Raw genomic sequence first — 20,707 nt, 5'->3', positions numbered from 1 at the left:
GACTCCCCGCTGCTCACATTGGGGTGGGGTGGGGCTGTCAGGACACCCCCCCACCCCAGCACTTTGCATCCCGCCGGCTAAGAGCAATCGGGCAGCAGCTTCTGCCGGACACGGGCAATGAGCGGGAAAGAGAAGCGGGGAGAATCAGGGGGCTCCTTTGGCGGCTGGAGGCTGCCTGGCTTTGTGTTTTTCGCTGGGGGAGGAGGCAGGAGGGCCGGCCACCCCACCCCAGTGCTTCACCTTCCCCCCCAGCCAAAAACCCAAAGGTCCCCACCACAGCACCCACTGCAGCCAAAACAACAAAGCCGGGCAGTTACCCAGCTGCCGAAGGAGACTTAACCCCGCCCCTCTGTCCCACCCATCGCCCGTATCCCCCCCCGCCGCCGCCCGCTGGCTGCGAGCGCTCTGCCAGGCGGCCAAGAAGCATTCAGGGCGAAGTGCATGGAGGAATGGGAAGCTGAAGCCACCGGCATTTGTGCTTCCCATTCCTCCACGCGCTGAATGCCTCCTGGCCGCCTGGCAGAGCGCTTGCAGCCAGCGGGCAGCGGCGGGGGATACGGGCGATGGGTGGGACAGCAAACAGGCTTTGGGGTTTTGGCTGGGGGGAGAAGTAGGACCTTCCTAACTCCCCCCCCCAGCCAAAACCCCAAAGCCTGTTTACTGCCGCACGGTTTAGCCAGGACAGGAGCGAAGTGACGTGGAGGAATGGGGAGCTGAAACCGGGCGGTTTCAGCTTTCCATCCCTCCACGTCACTTCGCCACTAAATCGTGTGGCAGCAAACATGCTTTGGGGTTTTGGCTGGGGGGGAGAAGTAGGACCTTCCTAACTCCCTCCCCCCCAGCCAAAACCCCAAAGCCTGTTTGCTGCCGCACGGTTTAGCCAGGACAGGAGCGAAGTGACTTGGAGGAATGGGGAGCTGAAACTGGGCGGGGGGGGGATACGGGCGATGGGTGGGACAGAGGGACGGGGTTAAGTCTCCTTTGGCAGCTTGGGAACTGCCCGGCTTTGTCGTTTTGGCTGCAGTGGGTGCTGTGGTAGGGACCTTTGGGTTTTTTGGCTGGGGAGGGAAGGTGAAGCACTGGGGTGGGGTGACCGGCCCTCCTGCCTCCCCCCCCCAGCCAAAAACACAAAGCCAGGCAGCCCCCAGCCGCCAAAGGAGCCCGCTGATTCTCCCCGCTTCTCTGTCCCGCTCATTGCCCGTGTCCGGCAGAAGCTGCTGCCCGATTGCTCTTAGCCAGCGGGATGCAAAGTGCTGGGGTGGGGGGTGTCCTGACAGCCCCCCCACCCCAATGCTTCACCTCCCACCGGGCAAGAGCGCTCGGGTGGCAGCTTCTGCTGGATACGGGCGATGGGTGGGACAGAGGGGCGGGGTTAAGCCCACGTGGCTGGGCTCCGCAACAGAGACCCGGCGGGGAGGAGAGTGGAGCCCACATGGCTGGGCTCCGCGACAGAGACCGCCGGCCAGGAAACGGAGCCTACAGGGCCGGGCTCCGCAGCGGCTGCCTGCTGGGCTGGTAAGAGGGGGAACAGAGCCCACATGGCTGGGCTCCGCAATGGAGACCGCCGGCCTTCCCAGGCTGCTGGGAAGCCCCCTGGCTGTTTTAAAAGGTGACAGCCGGGCTGCGGGGCTTCCCAGCAGCCTCCCGAACCCTGAACCCGGAAGTTCAGCAAAAGTTCGGGGTTCGGGAAGCTGCTGGGAAGCCTCCCAGCCCGGCGGTCACCTTTTAAAACAGCCGGGCGGCTTTCCAGCAGCCTCCGAACGCCGAACGCGGAAGTTCGGGTTTGGCGTTCGGCTTCGGGAGGCTGCTGGAAAGCCGCCCGGCTGTTTTAAAAGGTGACCGCCGGGCTGGGGGGCTTCCCAGCAACCTCCCGAACCCCGAACTTTTGCCGAACTTCCGGGTTCGGGGTTCGGGGGGTTGCTGGGAAGCCCCCCAGCCCGGCGGTCACCTTTTAAAACAGCCGGGGGGCTTCCCAGCAGCCTCCCGAATGCGGAACCCGGAAGTTCGGGTTTGGCGTTCGTAACTCGAAAAAAGTTCGTAAGAAGAGGCAAATTTTTTCTGAACCCCGGGTTCGTATCACGAGTTGTTCGTAAGACGAGGGGTTCGTATCTTGAGGTACCACTGTACATCAAATGAGTTAACCTACAGAATACCAGAATCTTAGGGAAGTTGTGGCTGCTTCAGTGCTGCCATCATGCTGGTAGAATCATTTGAACATCATTTTCAATGTGTCCCTTCCCTGCCACTCCCACAGTCCCTTGCTCCGTCCTGCATTCAGCAGTAGCCATTTACCTGCTTGCTGGAAAGGGAGGGAAGCAAAAGAAAGAAAGAATGGAAAAATGGAAGGGAAGGAAAATCAGGGAACAACAGGGATGAAAAAAGGATGGAGAGAGGAAGGGAGAAATAGGAAGAACAGAAAGAGAGGAAGGGAAAGGAGAGAGGGAGGAACAAAGAGCAAAGGAGATTTCCAATGCACACAGTGTCAACTTCCCACAAGGGAATTCAGTGGGGTATCGCACAGGAGATCAAAAATTGCTCCCATTGATTTTTTTTTGTTCTCCTGTAGCCATTGTTTTTCTTTCTAGGTATGGAAATATCTTTAAAACAATGAAACAACAATGCCATGGGTTGTCCAGTATGTAATTACTCTTCACTGAAGAGGACCATGCCACCTCTATGAATACTGTATTTTTTGGAGTATAAGGCACATCTTTTTACTCCCTAAAAGGGGCTGAAAATTCAGGTGCATCTTATACTCTGAATGTAACTTTTTTTTTCTTTCCCCCCAGCCCTAACTAGCTGCTAACGATCTTCCCAGCTCTTATCTTGCAGGTTCTTTCATTATTTCTCTCTGCTAAGAATGTTTTCCAAGCCCTAAGTCTTTGCAAGGTTTTTTCATTGCTCTACTTGCTCTGAATAAGTTTCTTTCCAGCCCTAACCAGGTGCTAACGATGTTCCCAGCTCTTAGCAGCTTGCAAGCTCTTTCATTGTTACTCTCTGCAAAGAATACTTTTCAAGCCCTAAGTATGTGCAGGGTTTTTTTTTATTGCTTTACTTAATCAGAATGTTTCTTTCTAGCCCTAAACAGGTGCTAGCGATGTTCCCAGCTCGTAGCAGCTTGCAAGCTCTTTCATTGTTACTCTCTCAGAATAAAGGTTTTTTTTAACCACTAACCGGGGGATAAAATAATGTGCTGAATCTGATCAGACTAAGGACGCTAGCTAGGCAGTTTTTCCCCTCCTATTTTCCTCCCCAAAACCAAAAGATTTCCCTTCTCTCATTGTCTCTGCCCACTCTTTTAAGAACCAGCATGATGAACATGCTTTGGGACCCCTCCTTGAAAAAATGTCATCTGTTGCCTTCTTTGTTGTAGCTCTGCCCCATTGAATGGTATCTTTCCAGAAGTTTGTATTGTCCTAATACAGTACTGCTATCTTTTAAGTAAGCCTCAGAAATAGGACTCTTTCCCCAGGGTTTAGGATAAAGAGTTGGCAAAGATGTGCATGCGTGTGTGTATTTTGTTTTATATTTTTCTGCTATCAATTTTCTTTTTGGTTTCTGTACTTTATTTAAATTTACTGGAAGTTTGTATTGCCTGATTTTGTTGAAAACTGATCAGAGTCAATTGAATTGAGCACTTTATCAATTTGATTAAATAAATAAGAAACAAACTGGAACTCAGTGCTGATACAATAAGGCTACTTTAAAGTACATATAGTTCTTTAACACTGATGGCTCATCTAAAGAATTATTATGTCTAATTAATGACTTTGGTATGCAATATGCAGTATTGGTTGTGTCATATTTCTAATATGTGTGTGTGTGCGTGTATACATACATACATATACGCATATATACATACATATACATATACATACTATGTTTTTCCATTTTCCCATCAACCATATTCTTTTGCTTAATCCTAGTATTACACATTCCTTCAGTCTGCCCAGCTTCGGTGGGAATAATGGAAGAAAGCTAGAAGCCTGTGATGACCTTAACCCAGCCTGCTTGCCTAAAGGCCTTAAGCAGAATCACCCCTGACAGGTAAGCTATGAGTGGATGAGCAGAAGGCACTTTCTTTCATATTAACTCTTAAGAGCAAGTAGCCAGAGCTTGGTGATTATCTTTTAATCTCTCTAAGAAAGTAGAGAATTCTGTCAGGTCTGGGTCCTCCTCTATTGGATTAGAAGGGAAGAGACTGATAAATAGAAAGGCTACTTTTAAGGAGAAACAGTGCATCAGCATTTCTTAGGGCTGTGTATCAGTGACCCAAAGAGAAAACATTGAATGGCATAAACGTGTGTGTGTGTGTGTGTGTGTGTGTTTATGTATATATATAATGTATATACAGTGATCCCTCGATTTTCGCGATCTCGATCTTCGCGAAACGCTATATCGCGATTTTTCAAAAAATATTAATTAAAAATATTTTCCCACCCGATGACGTCACTCTCTTCCTTTCTCATCTTCCTTTCTCTCTCTCTTTCTCTATCTTGCTTCTTCCTCTCTCACACTCTCTTCCTCCCTCTCTCATCTCTTTCTTTCCTTCTCTCTCTTTCTCTATCTCTCCCCCTCTTGCTCTCGAGCGGCGCGTGGGCGGCGGGGAAGACCCAGGGAAGGTTCCTTCGGCCACCCAGCAGCTGATCTGCTCGGCAGCGCCGCAGCAGCGAGGAGCCGAAGATCCGGGTTTCCCCTTTGCGTGGGCGGCGGGGAAACCCGGATCTTCGGCTCCTCGCTGCTGTGGCGCTGCCGAGCAGATCAGCTGCTGGGCGGCCGAAGGAACCTTCCCTGGGTCTTCCCCGCCGCCCACGCAAAGGGGAAACCCCGATCTTCGGCTCCTCGCTGCTGCGGCGCTGCCGAGCAGATCAGCTGCTGGGCGGCGGAAGGAACCTTCCCTGGGTCTTCCCAGGTGCGGAAGTAAAAACACCATCTGCTCATGCGCGGCCATGGAAAAAAGGGCGCGCATGCGCAGATGGTGTTTTTACTTCCGCACCACTATATCGCGAAAAATCGATTATCGCGAGGGGTCTTGGAACGGAACCCTCGCGATAATCGAGGGATCACTGTATATGTATGCATGTGTTTATATATATTATAATGTATATGCATGTATATATATATTTGTTTTCGTAGATTTATATATATATAAAACATGTTTTTGCTGAATTTTTAAAATTAAGGGAGACTAGGATAGCGCTATTTCGGCCTTGTTCTGGCCTCATCAGCTAGCCATACCCTTACTGGGATTTGATCCTGGGGCTTCTGCCTTGTAAGGCAGAGAATTAACCTCTAGGCCACCAGATCTGATCCCTTCAGCTTTGTACCAGGGTGATCCAACAGAAAATTTGGAGCTATCTCTGTGGGCACGCAGGCCTTTGCCCTAGTCAGCTTCACTGTGTATGCACATGCATTGACCAGCTGATTTTCTGCTGGCCCCACCCAGGCTGCTCCTCCCTTCCCAGGAGTCTCCAGGAATGCTTCAGAGAGGCCTGCTACTAGGCCCACAATGGAGCATGGGATCATGTGTGAAAGTGCAGGGGGTGGGGCAGCGCATGCAAGTGGCATGGCGTGGGGGGACATTGCATTATGGGTGTGGGCATGCACGGGCACACAATTACGCATACGTGTGTGCTTTCCATAGCCAGGGAAAAAAAGGTGAGCCATCACTGTCTTAAAAGTGTTACAGTTCAGAACAATCCAGATGAACAATAATCTGATAAGAGAAACTAAGTCAAGGATAGTTGTTAATTGCAATATTTCCAAATGTACAAATTCTTAATGCCTTATATGTTGGGTAGGAATGTATAATAATGTAGATCCAAAGCAGGAAAAGTATTTCACATCTAGTGTGAGTGTATTTGTTGCACCTGTCAGTCGCTCCTTAGACAATCTGTGACTTTTTCTGATCTCGTACAATAGCCATAAGATCTCAGAAAAATGTTTATTTGAATTAAAGAGTTAAAGATAGAACAATGTAATTGCATCCTCTCAATGCTTCAGGTATTTTTCAAGGCTATCATGCAAGCCTGGGAAAAGTTGTGGCATTTTTAGGGAGCTGCTGGCTACAAGCATGTCCATAGTGAATCAAAAGCACCTTTCCTGCTTCTGATCCATAAGCTATATAGCCTTAATAGACAGAAATTTAAAAGTAGAAATGGAGAATAGTGTAAAGACTATTGTGCTAAGTATTTACTATTTGTAAATACGTTCAGTATTATATGTTTTTTCTCCTAGTTTTATTGAACCTCTTTGAAAATTTGGGGGCCAGAGTTTCAGAAGAAGAATTGAAATTGTTAACGGACATCTGCTTTCACAGAATGGCCCAGATATCTAGCAGCAATGAACTTAAACAACGTTCATCACCCGTTTTGGACCCAGCAAAACCCAAAGACGTAAACAAAGAAGAAGCCCTGCAAATGGAAGCTGAAGCTCTGGCTAAGATGCAGAAAGAAAGGGTAGTGGTTGGCAGTAGACAAAAGAGTGACACCTTAAGCTACTCTTGGCCAAGTGTTCAATCCTGCAGAAAACAAGATCATGATCTTATGGTGTTTCCAGAGTCTGATGGCAAGAAGAAGGCGGATGATAAATTCAATTCAATTGACGTAGACAAACTTACAAGTGCTGAATTAGAGAAACTTCTTTTAGAAGAAAATCTTGAAGCCCACAAACCATCTACATTGTCAGCCCCTCAGATTCTTGGGACAACATCTTCACAATTTTATTCTCACCCTGTTGCTCAAAGAGGGCAGTGGACCTCCAGTTTGCCTGGGTCTTCCAGTACTGCCGGATCTTCTGCTTACCCTGTGCCACCTTTCAATAAACAAGTTGGTATCTTTCAGAACGGCTTTCATCCAGGTGTATCCTCTTACCAGTCTACAAAGCCTGTCTATCTTTGTCTTCCAGAAAGATCTCAATACATTTCATACCCACTGCCATTTACTTCAACTTTCCATCCGCAAGGAAGTGTACCCATGTATCAATCAACGCTCACCCCTGAAATGGTAAAAGTATTTGATAAGATTGCAAGTACTTCAGAATTCCAAAAAAATGGGAAATCAAAGACAGACTTAGAAATGACTGGTGCTAAACCTACTATTAGTTTGCCAACCTCTGAAAGCTCCAATGATATTAGTAAATTTGATTGGTTGGATTTAGACCCTTTAAGTAAACCAAAGGTGGACAATATAGATATATTTTATACTTCAGAAGATGGAGGAAAGATAACCAATGCTAAAGTTGTAGAAGATCCTTGGGACGCTGTGCTACTAGAAGAGAAGTCTCCGGTAAAGATCCATCTTGAAAGAAAACTTAGTGGAAAATCGGCTTCAGGGGCAACAGTTACAAGAAGTCAGTCTTTAAACATTCGAACTGCTCAGCTTGCTAAATCACAGGGCCAAACCTCACAGGTAAAACATCTTAAAATATATATTTCCATATAAACGCAAATATAACTTTGCAAACTTTTCTTACCAAATTTAGGTGAAAAACTGTTCCCTTGCAATTATACAAATCGGTGAAGAGTAGCATCCTATTTATTAATATTCCTCAGGATTAACAACCAATAATATTCAACATGTTTGTGTATTTATTTATCTTCTGTGTTTTCTAAATGGTATCCTGAAATGGCTAATTCTTGCAAGAAGTTTTGATAACTAAAAATTGCTGTATCAAGATCATTTTTATATAGATTTGAAAATACGACAAGTCCCTAGGTCAGTGGTTATCAGCCTGTGGGTCAGGACCCCTTTGAGGGTCGAGCAACTGTTTCACAGGGGTTACCTAAAACCATGGGAAAAGACAAATTTCCCATGGTGTTAGGAAATAAAGCTTCTGTTCTGGAATCTTGGAACCTTTTTTTAAAATCTGACCAATCAGGCGTTTACAATTGGGGTGTGCCTCTGACCTTCCTGCCAATCAGTTTAAAGCTCTGTTGAGAGAATTGGCGCTAGACTTATGATTGGGGATCACCACAACATGAACTGCGGCATTAGAAAGATTGAGAACCACTGCCCTAGGTCAATAATACTTTGGTTTAAGCATGAGCCATAGTTAAGATTGGAGCATATCAGAACAAAATTTGAGTGAAATAAACAATAGTTCGAGTTAAATACAAAATGGTTCTAATTTATCATTCAGTACCATTTATATGGTGTAATACAGTAATACTGTTCTAGTTTGCATACAAATTCGATCTAAGGACAGAGCTTAGGAATCTAACTTGTTCTTAAACAGGGGGCTACTTAATACTTTCACATAAATGATAAAATACTATTTTAATTATCTTTGTATAGTCTGATTTTGGTACTAGCTGTTTTAATGCATCATACTATACAGCTTGCCAAAAGTAGGACTAGCCCAGCTCCATTATTTGCTATTGCTGTTAGCCACCCTGAGTCCTATCGGGTTGGGCGGCAAATAAATATAAATAATAAATAAATAAATATTCAGATAATGTTATCTAATTATATGCTGCTGCTTAGAATGTACTTTGGCAGTATTAAATTAGACATTTCCTGATGTGACATAATCATGTGATATGTCTCTTAAATCAGAAATAAATGAGTGGCTGTAATGGCTGACACAGAATGGCAGAGGTGGCAGGAATGAGGCAAGTCCTCTTTTCAAAGTATTCAAATGGCCTTTTATGAATCAACTTGCCTATGAACAGCTATATAAAAGTTTGCTCTCCTCTTTCCATAACAGGAACAAAATGATCGATTGGATTTTGAGCTATCCTCACTTACTAGGCATTTCAAAATTCAATACCACAAGAGCATCATAGTAACTTTATTATATTATAATATATTATATTATAATATTATTATCTTATAATATATTATATTATAATATTATTATATTATAATAATACTCGGGGCGGCTAACAACAATAATAAACACAACATGTACAATCCAATAATTAAAAAAACAACTAAAAACCCCTATTATAAAACCAAACATACACACAAACATACCATGCATAACTTGTAATGGCCTAGGGGAAAGAGCTATCTCAACTCCCCCATACCTGGCGGTATAAATGAGTCTTGAGTAGTTTACGAAAGACAGGGAGGGTGGGGGCAGTTCTAATCTCCGGGGGGAGTTGGTTCCAGAGGGCCGGGGCCGCCACAGAGAAGGCTCTTCCCCTGGGGCCCGCCAAACGACATTGTTTAGACGACAGGATCCGGAGAAGGCCAACTCTGTGGGACCTTATCGGTCGCTGGGATTCGTGCGGTAGCAGGCGGTTCCGGAGGTAATCTGGTCCATTGCCATGTAGGGTTTTAAAGGTCATGACCAACACTTTGAATTGTGACTGGAAACTGATCAGCAGCCAATGCAGGCCACGGAGTGTTGAAGAAACGTGGGCGAATCTTATGTTAGATTGGGTACTTATAAGCAAATGTAATTGGAACTAAGAAAGCTTGAATGTGTGTATATATTTGTGTGTAGGTGTATGCACACACACAAACATACAACATTCTATTTTCCAAATTTTTTCCATAAAAGGCATAAGTAATCACAAAAAATCCATGTAACAAAAGTAAATTGGTAAGTGCAATCCAAGTGCATCAGGGCACTCTTCAATCTAAAACAATCATTTTATAAGATGAATGGGCACAATCCAGTGGAGCCCACAGGCATTCTGTAATAAAATTTATGCTATATATTGATACATTTATTATTTTTTAATAGAAGATTACTAGGAGCATGTGCTTTGATATAATTAAGAATCACTATTTTTCTTTATATGTGAAGAGAAATGTCAAAAAAAAGCAGGGATTCTTCTGGCACTTCAGCTCTTGCCACATTGTAGCTTGGCTCTTTTTCTTGAATACCATGGAATGGAATATTTGAATCAGTGTCTGGGAAAATTTAAAGAAATTACAAAGCATATAAAGCACAGAAATATCCAGCACATCCACCATTTCGCCGTTAACACAAAATTACAGGGAATCCCTTCTTAATTAGTTCATCTAGAGATGCTTTTAGATGAAACATCTGTTGTGCAGCCACTTTGCCAAAACCGCAGTGTTATGGTGGGTTCAGAAATTACTGCTTTAGGCTGTTAAACTACCTAAGTATTTCCGTGACTTCGATTTTGTTTTTTAACCAAAATCCAGTAAGAAAAGAAACTCAGAATACTTCTGTTTTTTTCCTTGGCAAGCCACCTATGTTGGAAATAACTGCTGGAGGAAACTTTACAGTTGGCATAAATTTAGATTTAGATTTAATTGGATTTGTATGCCGCCCCTCTCCGAGGACTCGGGGCGGCTCACAGCATGTACAGAAAAACAGGAAGCAATAATAACAATCCAATTAATAAATTAAAAAACAATCTTAAAATTCTAATTAAAAAAAACTATCAATATCATTCATTCAACAGTCAAACTAAAGCATTCATTAGTCGGGAAAAGATCTAAGGAACCCCAGGCCTGGAGGCAACGATGAGTTTTTAAACTCTTTCGGAAGACGAGGAGGGTGGGGGCAGTACAAATCTCCAGGGGGAGCTGATTCCAGAGGGCCGGGCCCCCCACAGAGAAGGCTCTTCCCCTAGTTCCTGCCAGCCAACATTGTTTGGTTGATGGGACCCTAAGGAGACCAACTCTGTGGGACCTTGCTGGTCGCTGGGATTTGTGTGGCAGAAGGCAGTTTCGGAGATAGTCTGGTCCTATGCCAGGTAGGGCTTTATATAAAACTCATCATCTCAAGCTACATGTATCTAAAGCTCACAGCTGTACTCACAGCATTCAAAACCTCACTTTACCTAATGTTAGACATTTATAAAGTTAATGATTTAGTAATGAAACATCTTGTTTCCATTAAATCTTATCAATAAGTCATCTAAATTTAGACTCAACACATGTTTATTTCAATAGCGAAAACTAGCATTTTTTTCTTTGATGAATGTAGTAAAATTAGAGTGCTCTCTTTCACTTTTTTCCTCACTAGTATTTCTGTACGAGCTGAAAGTTGCCAGTTGAAAGCAGCATTAGTCATTAGGATGTGCGACCTCCTGCATTAGTGGAGCATAGACTGCCCATTTCTGTCAGAAAAATTACTTCCTTTAGTAAATGGATCAATATAGATATGTTTTCTAAACCGTTACTATATATATATATTGAATTATGTCTATCTCATTTCATTTCTTTATCATTGCATTTCAGACAGACAATGGGACCAGTAGCCTGCCAGGAGAAAAGCATCTAAAAAATGTTGAATGGCAAAATCAAGAACAAGCAGCATTTTGTGATGCCATTGCAAAGTAAGCAGCAATTTCAGTCAAACTCAGTCACTGTTATTAATGGAAATGTAATGTCAAGAATCTGGTAGCCTTTTTTCTAGTAACAAATTTTATTACATGGCATAAGCTTTCATAAAGTGAACTGTAGATCAGGAAAGCTCATGTCTTTTAGTAAAATGTGTCAATCTGAAATGATTCTTACTAATTTCTGTTTTTTGTTACCACATTAACACACTTCTATTCCTACAGTGAATGGTAAGTTCCGTGTGCCTTTTAAATAAATCAGTACTGATTTTATACACTGGTTATAGAAATCTTTCTTCCTGTTCATATTTTTAGGTTTTGAAAAGTTTAATAATGAAGCTAGTCCCAGCAAGTAAATTAAATGTCTTGGTTCACTTATCACACTAAGCAAAGAGTAAAATTGTATGACATCTTTTAGCACAACAAATCTTTTGTTTTCATATGTACAACATAGGTTGGAGATGGGTGGCTGGAATGAAAGTTTGGTGTATATTTTACAATAATTTATACAATATGCTATTTCTTTCCTTAAAAGAGATGTGGTGGTACAGTGGTTAGAATGCAGTATTGTAAGCTAACTGCCCTCTGCCATTAGTTTGACCCTGATTCAGCCTTCCATCCTTCCGAGCCCAGTAAAATGAGGACCCATATTGTTGGGGACAATATGCTAAATCTATAAACCACTTAGAATAGATAGTGCTGTAAAGTACTGTAAAGGTATAGGAGTCTTAATGCTATTGCTAAGTGCTGTTAGAATGATGTATGTTCCAAGCCAGGATTTTATATGAACCCCACTTTTCCTTAATCAGGAAAAACATAGCACTTTACTGCAATATGTTTGCATGCTATTGATCACACTGTAGAGTTTGACAACCATGATTTAACATTAACCATAACTAAGGTGCTCACTGGTAAATATGTATCATATGGTACAGCAATCGTTCTCTATTTGAGCCAATTATGTTCAAGTAATTTTTTGCTAATAGTGTTTCATGGATTGTTGTTTTGGTTTTTATTTTCAAAAAAATGAAAAAAGGTCCATGAAGCTCCTCTGTGAAGTCGGGAAAAATTAATCCAATCCCTTTCTTAAAATCTCATACCCTATCAGAAATACAGCTACAATAGCATAAGCATTACTTTTGAACTAAGGATTGCTTGAGTATGTATTAGCTGTTAGTACAACATGCTAACTTCCTTAACCATAATCTAATGAGTGGGCTGAGTTCAGAAGGTATGATGCAGTCAAATGGAAAATAGCAGAAGGCAGCAGACAGAAAATGATACATCTGATAATAGTGGATGCACACATTAGACTAATACTAGCTAGTCAACAACAACATCAAAACATAAATTGGGACAAACTATAGATCCAAACCCATCAAAGGATTAGTATCAAAACTACTTTACAAAAACAGATCGTTAAAAATAAAAACAGAGACCCAATTGCAGCTAATTCCAAGAGAAAAATATGAAACTGAACCAAAATGGATGGTTTAGTTGAGCTGTTCCATATCTACTTCAGAGCATGCTCCAGAAAGGACAAAATTATAGGGAGTATTAAGCAACTGAAATTGGAATATTAGTTTGGTATAGAAGTTAAAATATTGTAGCAGAGCTGAGAGACTATGTATTGATCTTCCCCTTAGGATGAATGAAGGATGAGTGATTTTGGGTCAATAACTCTTTTCATAACAGTATATTCTAGAAGCAAAAGAATGGTTGAAAGTCAGGGATACATACAATCTCATAAACCCAAATCCAATATCCAAATTGGGCAACAAAATGAAAAGCAAACCTTGAGGAATCTAATCAAACAGGACGAATGAAGTATAAGAACCAATGGTATATGAAAATCCTCCCAATCCCAAATATAGATTTATTAGGTAAATGACACTTTCATCTTAAGCAAAAAAAAAAAAAAGGTTAGAAAAAAGAACTGCAATGTAGCAATCCAGTACTACAGAAAACAAAAATAGATTAATTGCATATTTTCCAATCAATGGATATCCATGCAACTTCATTAAATAATCACAGTACAAATGTTGCAAGTCATGAAAAGGATAATTCTTTCATACATCAACAGCATCTCAGAAACCACCAACAGCCTAATCCAACTCCTTGGCATCACTGTGGCCCACAAACCAACAAAATCCTTCCATACTAATGGTTAAAGTTGCTGGCCTAGTTCTGCCTTAGGCATGAAAGCCGGATGAGTGACTTTGGGCCAGTCATTCTTTCTCAGGCCATCACACCCTAAAAAGTTGTTGTGGGGAAAATAGGAGGAGGAAACTTCACCACCTTGAGTTACTTACAAAGTAATAAAGGTGGGATATAAATCTAACAAATTACAGGAGTCGTTTAAATATAATGAAAATTATTGTATAACACAAATGTTTAGAAAATTTCCAGAAACTCATCCTGCCCAATCTTACATTGCGGAATAGTTGGACAAACTGATACATATTTTATAGGACATTTAGTCATGTGAAAAAGTACGTTACATCCCATTGACGTTTACAACTATTTCAACAATTGTTTGATTTTAATTTCAACAATGTTAATAAACAGACTTGATTGTAATGAATATGAACCATTTAAATTTTGTAGTTCATTATGTAACTTAAAAAAATGTAAATAGTGCGTATGGAAAAATAAGTACATTTACAACTGCCTCAAATACCTAAATTAGAATCAGGTGCATCACATTAAGTGGCAATGAGTGGAGCACCATTAGAAAAGATCTTGGAGGAACCAGACTTATTTAAACTAAATAAGATAGATGTCTGAGAAACCTAGAATTTTATTTATTTATTTATTTAGTTCAATTTGTATGCCACCCAACTTGCTAAGGAATCCGGGCGTCTCATAAGCAAAGAGAACAAAACGTACATTATTAATATTAGAATATCTAAAAAGAAGAACAATTTAAAATCAATTTAAAACCTACAATAAAACCATACATACCATTTATGGCCCAATCTCGAAGGTGCATCCTCTAATTATACATGGTATGCTTGTGTGTGTGTATGTTAGTATAGGGGTTTTAAACTTTTTAATATTTTAATTAATTGGATTATGTATTGGATTGTTTTTTCACTTGTTGTGAGCCGCCCCGAGTCTTCGGAAAGGGGCGGCATACAAATCCAAATAATAAATAAATAAATAAAATAAATAATTAGTGGCCTCAGGCCTGCTGGAAAAGCGAGGTCTTTACAGTTTTCTGGAAGGCCAGTAGGATGGGGGTACTTTTTTATCATAAATTACCCTACTGGCCTTCCGTAAAGACCTTGTAAAGCTGTAAAGACCTTGCTTTTCTGGCAAGCTTGGGGCCATTGATCCCAGGATACACCATTAATGGCCATTAATGACATGCATAGTTTTAAACTGTTTTAATTGCTTTTAATTGTTGGCTCTAAAGTGGTTTAGATTGTTTTTAAGGGGTTTTAATGTTACATTGTATGTTTTGTTTTGGTTTTTTTTTGGTTGTGAGCCACCCTGAGTTCCTTGGGAGTTGGGGGGCATACAAATCTGAATGAATGAATGAATGAATGAATGAATGAATGAATGAATGAAAGGAGCTATGGTAACTCCAGTCACTAATGATGTCAAAATGCATCTACCATTAGAAAGAAAAAATTAGATGAGGGGTGTGCCAAGAGGAAACCTCAGAAAAAACTTTGGGATCAGGGTAAAGTTTGGTTATGAACATCTGAAGTAGAGACCAGGACTTGTGGAACAATGTGCTCTGGACTGAAGAAGCAAAGATAAATTACTTGGCCGCAGCCACTTTTGGCAAAATAAAAGAGAATATTTCACCAGAAAACCTGATACCAAAAGGATGGTAGTGGAAACGTTACGGTTTGGGGCTGCTTTGCTGAATCGGGGAATGAGCAGCTCACCAACACAGAATTTGCTCTGAATTTTTCAGAGGGTGCCTCGGGATAATGTGAGACCATCTATCATAAGACTGAAGTTTAGCTCAAAGTGGACTTTGCAGTATGACAGTGATCCTAACTATTTCAGCACATCCACCGAAGAAATAGTTAAAGTGATATAGAGAGAAAGAAATCCGTCAGGAGAGGGGTGGCTTATAAATTTGAAAATAAAATAAAATAAATGGAGGGGTTTGGAATGCCCATTAAAGCCTGCATCTAAATTCCTTCACTATGCTATGCAGTGAAGAACTGCACAGCTGAAAAACATTATTAGCATGAAAGAGTGGTGATGAAATCTTCCCAATCAGTGTCAGAGACCCTTAGATAGTTATAAGAAATGCCTATTGGTTATTTTCTGCCAGGCATATCACTTAATTTTTTGCTTGAATTTTTTTTGTTTAATTAATCATCGTTGCCGTTATATATTGTTTGAAATAATATAAAAGATTAATATGTGCACCTATATTTTAAAAAATACCACCTTTGCCCTGGTGCTACTTATTTTTTTCATGTCTGCATAACCAGCCAATGTCATTTCTTTGTGTCGGAGGTACTCAAGGGCAAACTGCAAATTAAATGGAAGAAGAAAGCCAACATTGGACAACAGCAAGAACCTGATAATTGAATCCTAAGCTATTTACCTTCTTTATTTTTGTAATACAGTGATACCTTGTCTTACGAACTTAATTGGTTCCGGGACGAGGTTCGTAAGGTAAAAAGTTTGTAAGATGAAACATTGTTTCCCGTAGGAATCAATGGAAAAGCAATTAATGCGTGCAAGCCCAAAACTCACCCCTTTTGCCAGTCGAAGCGCCTGTTTTTGCACTGCTGAGATTCCCCTGAAGCTCCCCTCCATGGGAAACCCCACCTCCGGACTTCCGTGTTTTTGTGACGCTGAAGGGGAATCCCAGCAATGCAAAAATGGATGCTTCGCTGGCAGCGGAAGTCTGGAGGTGGGGTTTCCCATGGAGGGGAGCCTCAGCAGAATCCTAGCAGCACAAAACCGGGGGCTTCGCTGGCAACGGAAGACCGGAGGTAGGGCATCCCAGCGGCGGTGGCTTGGGTTCGTAAGGTGAAAATAGTTTGGAAGAAGAGGCAAAAAAATCTTAAACCCCAGGTTCGTATCTCGAAAAGTACATATGACGAGGGGTTCGTAAGACGAGGTATCACTGTAATGTATTTTGCTAATGTAGTCTCTGAATTCTGTTTTTGACCTGGGTGGATATTTGAAGGAGTAATTTAAACAGGCGATGTTTTGAAGAATGATGAATTAGTCTCAGCCGCAGCATTGGAGTTAATACAACTAATATGGCATATGTTGCAATTTTACTATAAAGTATTTCTTTTCTTAGTATACTCTTCTAACTCTCAGTTGTAATAAGATAACATTCTATAATGGTTGTGAATTATTTCCTCAGCTTTAGTCTGTCCTTCAGGTATTACATCTAGATTACATTTAAGAGCATTCTAAATCTCTTAAAGACATTATTTGGTTGAAGCCATTCTTACCCAGTTGGGGCCTTTTTCAGTTTGCAATTTGTGGAAAAGGAATTACATTAACTTTGAAAGTTGGAATCTCTTTTCATTGTGACATTGTGAAATAAGAAGCTAGGCCAGAAATTATTTCTGCTTTTTCAGGCTTGGAGGTAGATCTGGCCATACAAAATCATTCCTTCCACAAGCAGATTATAAAAGCGTCTCTCCTCCCTTTCTGAACCTTTCTGTCCTTTTCAAAGTTGTTTTATTTTTGAATAGCCAGTCAACATTCTTGCCACTAAGCAAAGAGTTATCACTTGGTAATTGAAGGGAAAGGGATGATTTTATCTCTCCCAATTGTTTTTTTTAAATGTCCTTTCCCATAGTTTGTGCTTCCTTCTAGCCTGCTGATATTTCTCTCATTTGCATGAATGGCACTTGTTTCACTGCACAAGTATATAGGAAGGAAGAAGATAGGAATAAATGACTAGGCAATTCTATAGTTTATTTCAGAATGGCACAAATCAGTTTAAAAATTGTTTTAAAATCAATTTAAAATGAAATTGATAGATGATTTAAGATGATTAAAATATTAAACCTGTCAGGGTATGTTGTTTAGCAGAGTAGAGAGAGGATTAAACAAATAATTTAAAGAAAAATAGATTAGTTACAGGTAGTCCTTGATTTATGACCACAATAAGCCCAAAATTTCTCTTGTTAAGTGAGACATTTGTTAAGTGAGTTATGCACCATTTTACGATCATTCTTATCTCAGTTAAGTGAATCACTGCAGTTGATAAGTTAGTAACTTGGTTGTTAAGTGAATCTGACTTTCCTATTGACTTTGTTTGTCAGAGGGTCACAAAAAGGGAATCACATTACCTTGGGACATATCAATGGTCATAAATATGAACCAATTGCCAAGCCACAATTGTAGCCACAATATTATTATTATTATTATTATTATTATTATTATTATGTCAATACAACACAGCAAACAAGATCACTATGCTGGATTTCGTATTTCATCACTAGTCGGACACTTCCCAAGCACCTAGGACTGCGTGATGTAGTGGCAAATTATGTTTGCCGATCCCAGTAAAGCGGCCTTTTGCAATTGACAGATGGAGATTTTGTCAATTCCGATGGTTTTCAAATGTCCGCTGAGATCCTTTGGTACTGCGCCCAGCGTGCCAAGTACCACTGGGACCACTTTCACTGGCTTATGCTAGAGTCGTTGCCGCTCAATTTTTAGATCTTCGTATTTCACTAATTTCTCTAGCTGCTTCTCCTCAATTCTGCTGTCCCCTGGGATTGCGATGTTGATGATCCATACTTTCTTTTTCTCCACAATCAGGATGTCTGGTGTGTTATGCTTCAGAATTCGGTCAGTCTGAAGTCGGAAGTCCCACAGTAGTTTTGCTTGCTCATTTTAAACCACTTTTTCGGGCTTATGATCCCACCAGTTCTTTGCCACTAGTAAATGGTAGTTCCGGCACAAGTTCCAGTGGATCATCTGTGCCACAGCATCATGTCTATGCTTGCAGTCAGTCTGTGGGATCTTTTTGCAGCAGCTGAGTATGTGATCGATTGTTTCATCTGTTTCTTTACAGATTATTATTATTATTATTATTATTATTATTATTATTATTATTATTATTGATCACTTGATCATGAGGATGTTGCAAAGGTCATAACTCTGAAAAACTGTCATAAGTCACTTTTTTCAGTGCTGTTGTAACTTTGAACGGTCACTAAATGAACTATAAGATGAGGACTACCTGTAAATCTAAGGATTTTTAATTCAGAAACTGAATTTAATTTAACGGAAATCCCACATAATAATTTGCAATTTGATATTCTTTGTGTTGCTTTATGTACTTGTTTGTTACCCCAGGGATGATTGTAACTCCATTTATAAACATGTTGTTTACAGATTAAGGACCAAGTTTCCTCATACCAAGCTTGATACAAACTTAGGTTTTGTGTTGAGTCCAGTCATGTTGCAAAGAAATGTCAGTGGAGAGAACGCCAGCATCAAGATTTCAATAGAAATTGGGGGTTCCCAACAGCCGGTGACATTCACGTGTGATGGTAAGTGCATTTTTATCTTAATTGAAAGATTGTCAAAATAATGTTGGCAATGAATTATACCCTTGACTCACAACCACAAATGAGCCTTGAATTTTGGTTGTAATTTTGGTCGTTGGGGTCACCACATGATTTGACTCATTTTTACAACCACATCATGGCTTTCGTAGGCAAGGTCGTTGATCGTGTCGGGCTGTTAAGTGGAAAGCGGGGGTGCCTTAGATTGGATGAGTTCCAGGAAGACAACAGTGCCGGGGGGGGGGGGGGGGACTTGCCTTAGGTTGGCAACACAGCAAAAAACAACAACACCTTTTTTGCAGGAAATGCAAAAAATGCTAAAGGCAGCCACTCAACTTCAGAGTCTTAAAATGCCCCATTTCCCATGTTCCTGGGCAGGGATGGATTCTCATTACCGCTGCTACTGGTGCTCTGTGTGTGCAGCTTCATGTCTCGTGCGTGCAGGCACATGAGCACGCAAGAGACCTGAAGCTGCATGCGCAGCGCAACAATTGCTACTGGTGCACCGTCCTTTACCATACCGGTAGCTACCCACTACTGCTCCTGGGTGTGGGGTTGGAGTGCTGAGTCTGGCTTTGTAGTGAAAAACAGAGAAAGATGCCTTTACTTTTTCCAAGGCTCTGGAAAGAAAGCACATCTCTCCCAGGACTTCACAGAACACCTGCAATTCCAAAAGGAAACATTTGGTTGCCTTTACTGTCCTCCCCTCCCCCCCAGCAAGGCATGCCTCGTAAGCTTCCTGGTTTTAAGAAATTTTGGCTTGACTTCCATGGCTTATCAACCACACATTCCTAGAGATCAGCTTTGCAGGAGCCATTTCCTCTGGAACTGATACAAAAATGTGTGAACTTTTACCTGTATTTTTAATCCCATCAATTCTGTTTGCAACATATGTTTTGTTTTCCTACCTTGTTTTTTCAAGTCTGATGTAGACATAGATCAGGAGTGTCAAACTCGCATCATCATGGCGGCGTTACATGACGTATCACAACTTTTTTTGCCTTCACTAAATCGGGTGGGGGCGGGACCAACACGTGACACAGCCACAGCGTGCCCGTTTGACGCTTTTACCATAGAGTATCAAATACACTTTTTGATTACAACTGAACAAATTGCTGTTAATTTTTTATTCTATTCCTCAAATTGCTAACTACAATACTCCAAAAACTGTTGGGGTTGTATATAGTTCATGTTTTTCTATTTTACAAAACTGCCTTCAGTTCACTATATTTGTTACCTTTTCTTCTGTATGTGTTTTTCTCTGAACAGTCAGTTCTCCAGTTGAACTTATAATCATGCAGGCTCTTTGTTGGGTGCATGATGACTTGAATGATGTAGATATTGGCAGTTATATTTTAAAAGTTGGTGGACAAGAAGAAGTTTTACAGAAGTAAGTTTTGCTTTCGTTACATCCAGATTTCTATAAAACTATAGTGAATGCTAATTTGATTGCTTCTAATTGGAAAAGGTGTAAGTAATATAGCAATAAGAATTAAAATAGGTGTTATCATTGAATTTGGAACACTATTCATTTAAGATATACTGTACATATTATACATTTTATTTTATTAATCATGCTTTTTCTTACCTGTTTAAATTTCAGATGTCATACTAGCACTGTCAAACTTAACTATTCTTAGAAAAAAATGTGCTGCCATCGAATATATTCAATTGTCTAATGCAGAATCCTGTAATATTTGAAAATGGCAGTTAGTTATAAAAGCATATGTCTTGTCAGTTACTTTACTTTTAAAGTTAATATAATTTTGGCCTATTGTAGGTTCTGCATCATCTCTGGAGTTTTATCAAGACTGATTCTGCCAACTTTTTCATGCTATATACATGCTATATAGTAATGGGACAATATTACATTAAAACAGAAAGCTTGGAATATAAATTCTATGTTCCAATTAAATATGTC

The 20,707-nt window shown here is 40.8% G+C and overlaps 1 protein-coding gene across 2 annotated transcripts in view; it reads left to right on the top strand.

Moving 5' to 3' along the window:
• Positions 1–20,707, top strand: part of PIK3C2A (phosphatidylinositol-4-phosphate 3-kinase catalytic subunit type 2 alpha) — a 72,791-nt gene that overhangs the window by 10,801 nt on the left and 41,283 nt on the right. For both annotated transcript variants that reach the window (XM_070764160.1, XM_070764153.1), the window contains exons 2-6: positions 3,927–4,047; positions 6,238–7,409; positions 11,166–11,263; positions 18,614–18,771; positions 20,056–20,176. In XM_070764160.1, the coding sequence (XP_070620261.1) occupies positions 6,321–7,409; positions 11,166–11,263; positions 18,614–18,771; positions 20,056–20,176 (1,466 nt within the window). In that variant the 5' untranslated portion in view covers positions 3,927–4,047; positions 6,238–6,320. The remainder of the gene's footprint in view (positions 1–3,926; positions 4,048–6,237; positions 7,410–11,165; positions 11,264–18,613; positions 18,772–20,055; positions 20,177–20,707) is intronic.

This window comes from Erythrolamprus reginae, chromosome 1, assembly GCF_031021105.1.
Source record: "Erythrolamprus reginae isolate rEryReg1 chromosome 1, rEryReg1.hap1, whole genome shotgun sequence".
NCBI lineage: Eukaryota > Metazoa > Chordata > Lepidosauria > Squamata > Dipsadidae > Erythrolamprus > Erythrolamprus reginae.
Note: the sequence above shows the minus strand (reverse complement) of the source record. Positions and strands in the feature narration are given on the sequence as shown.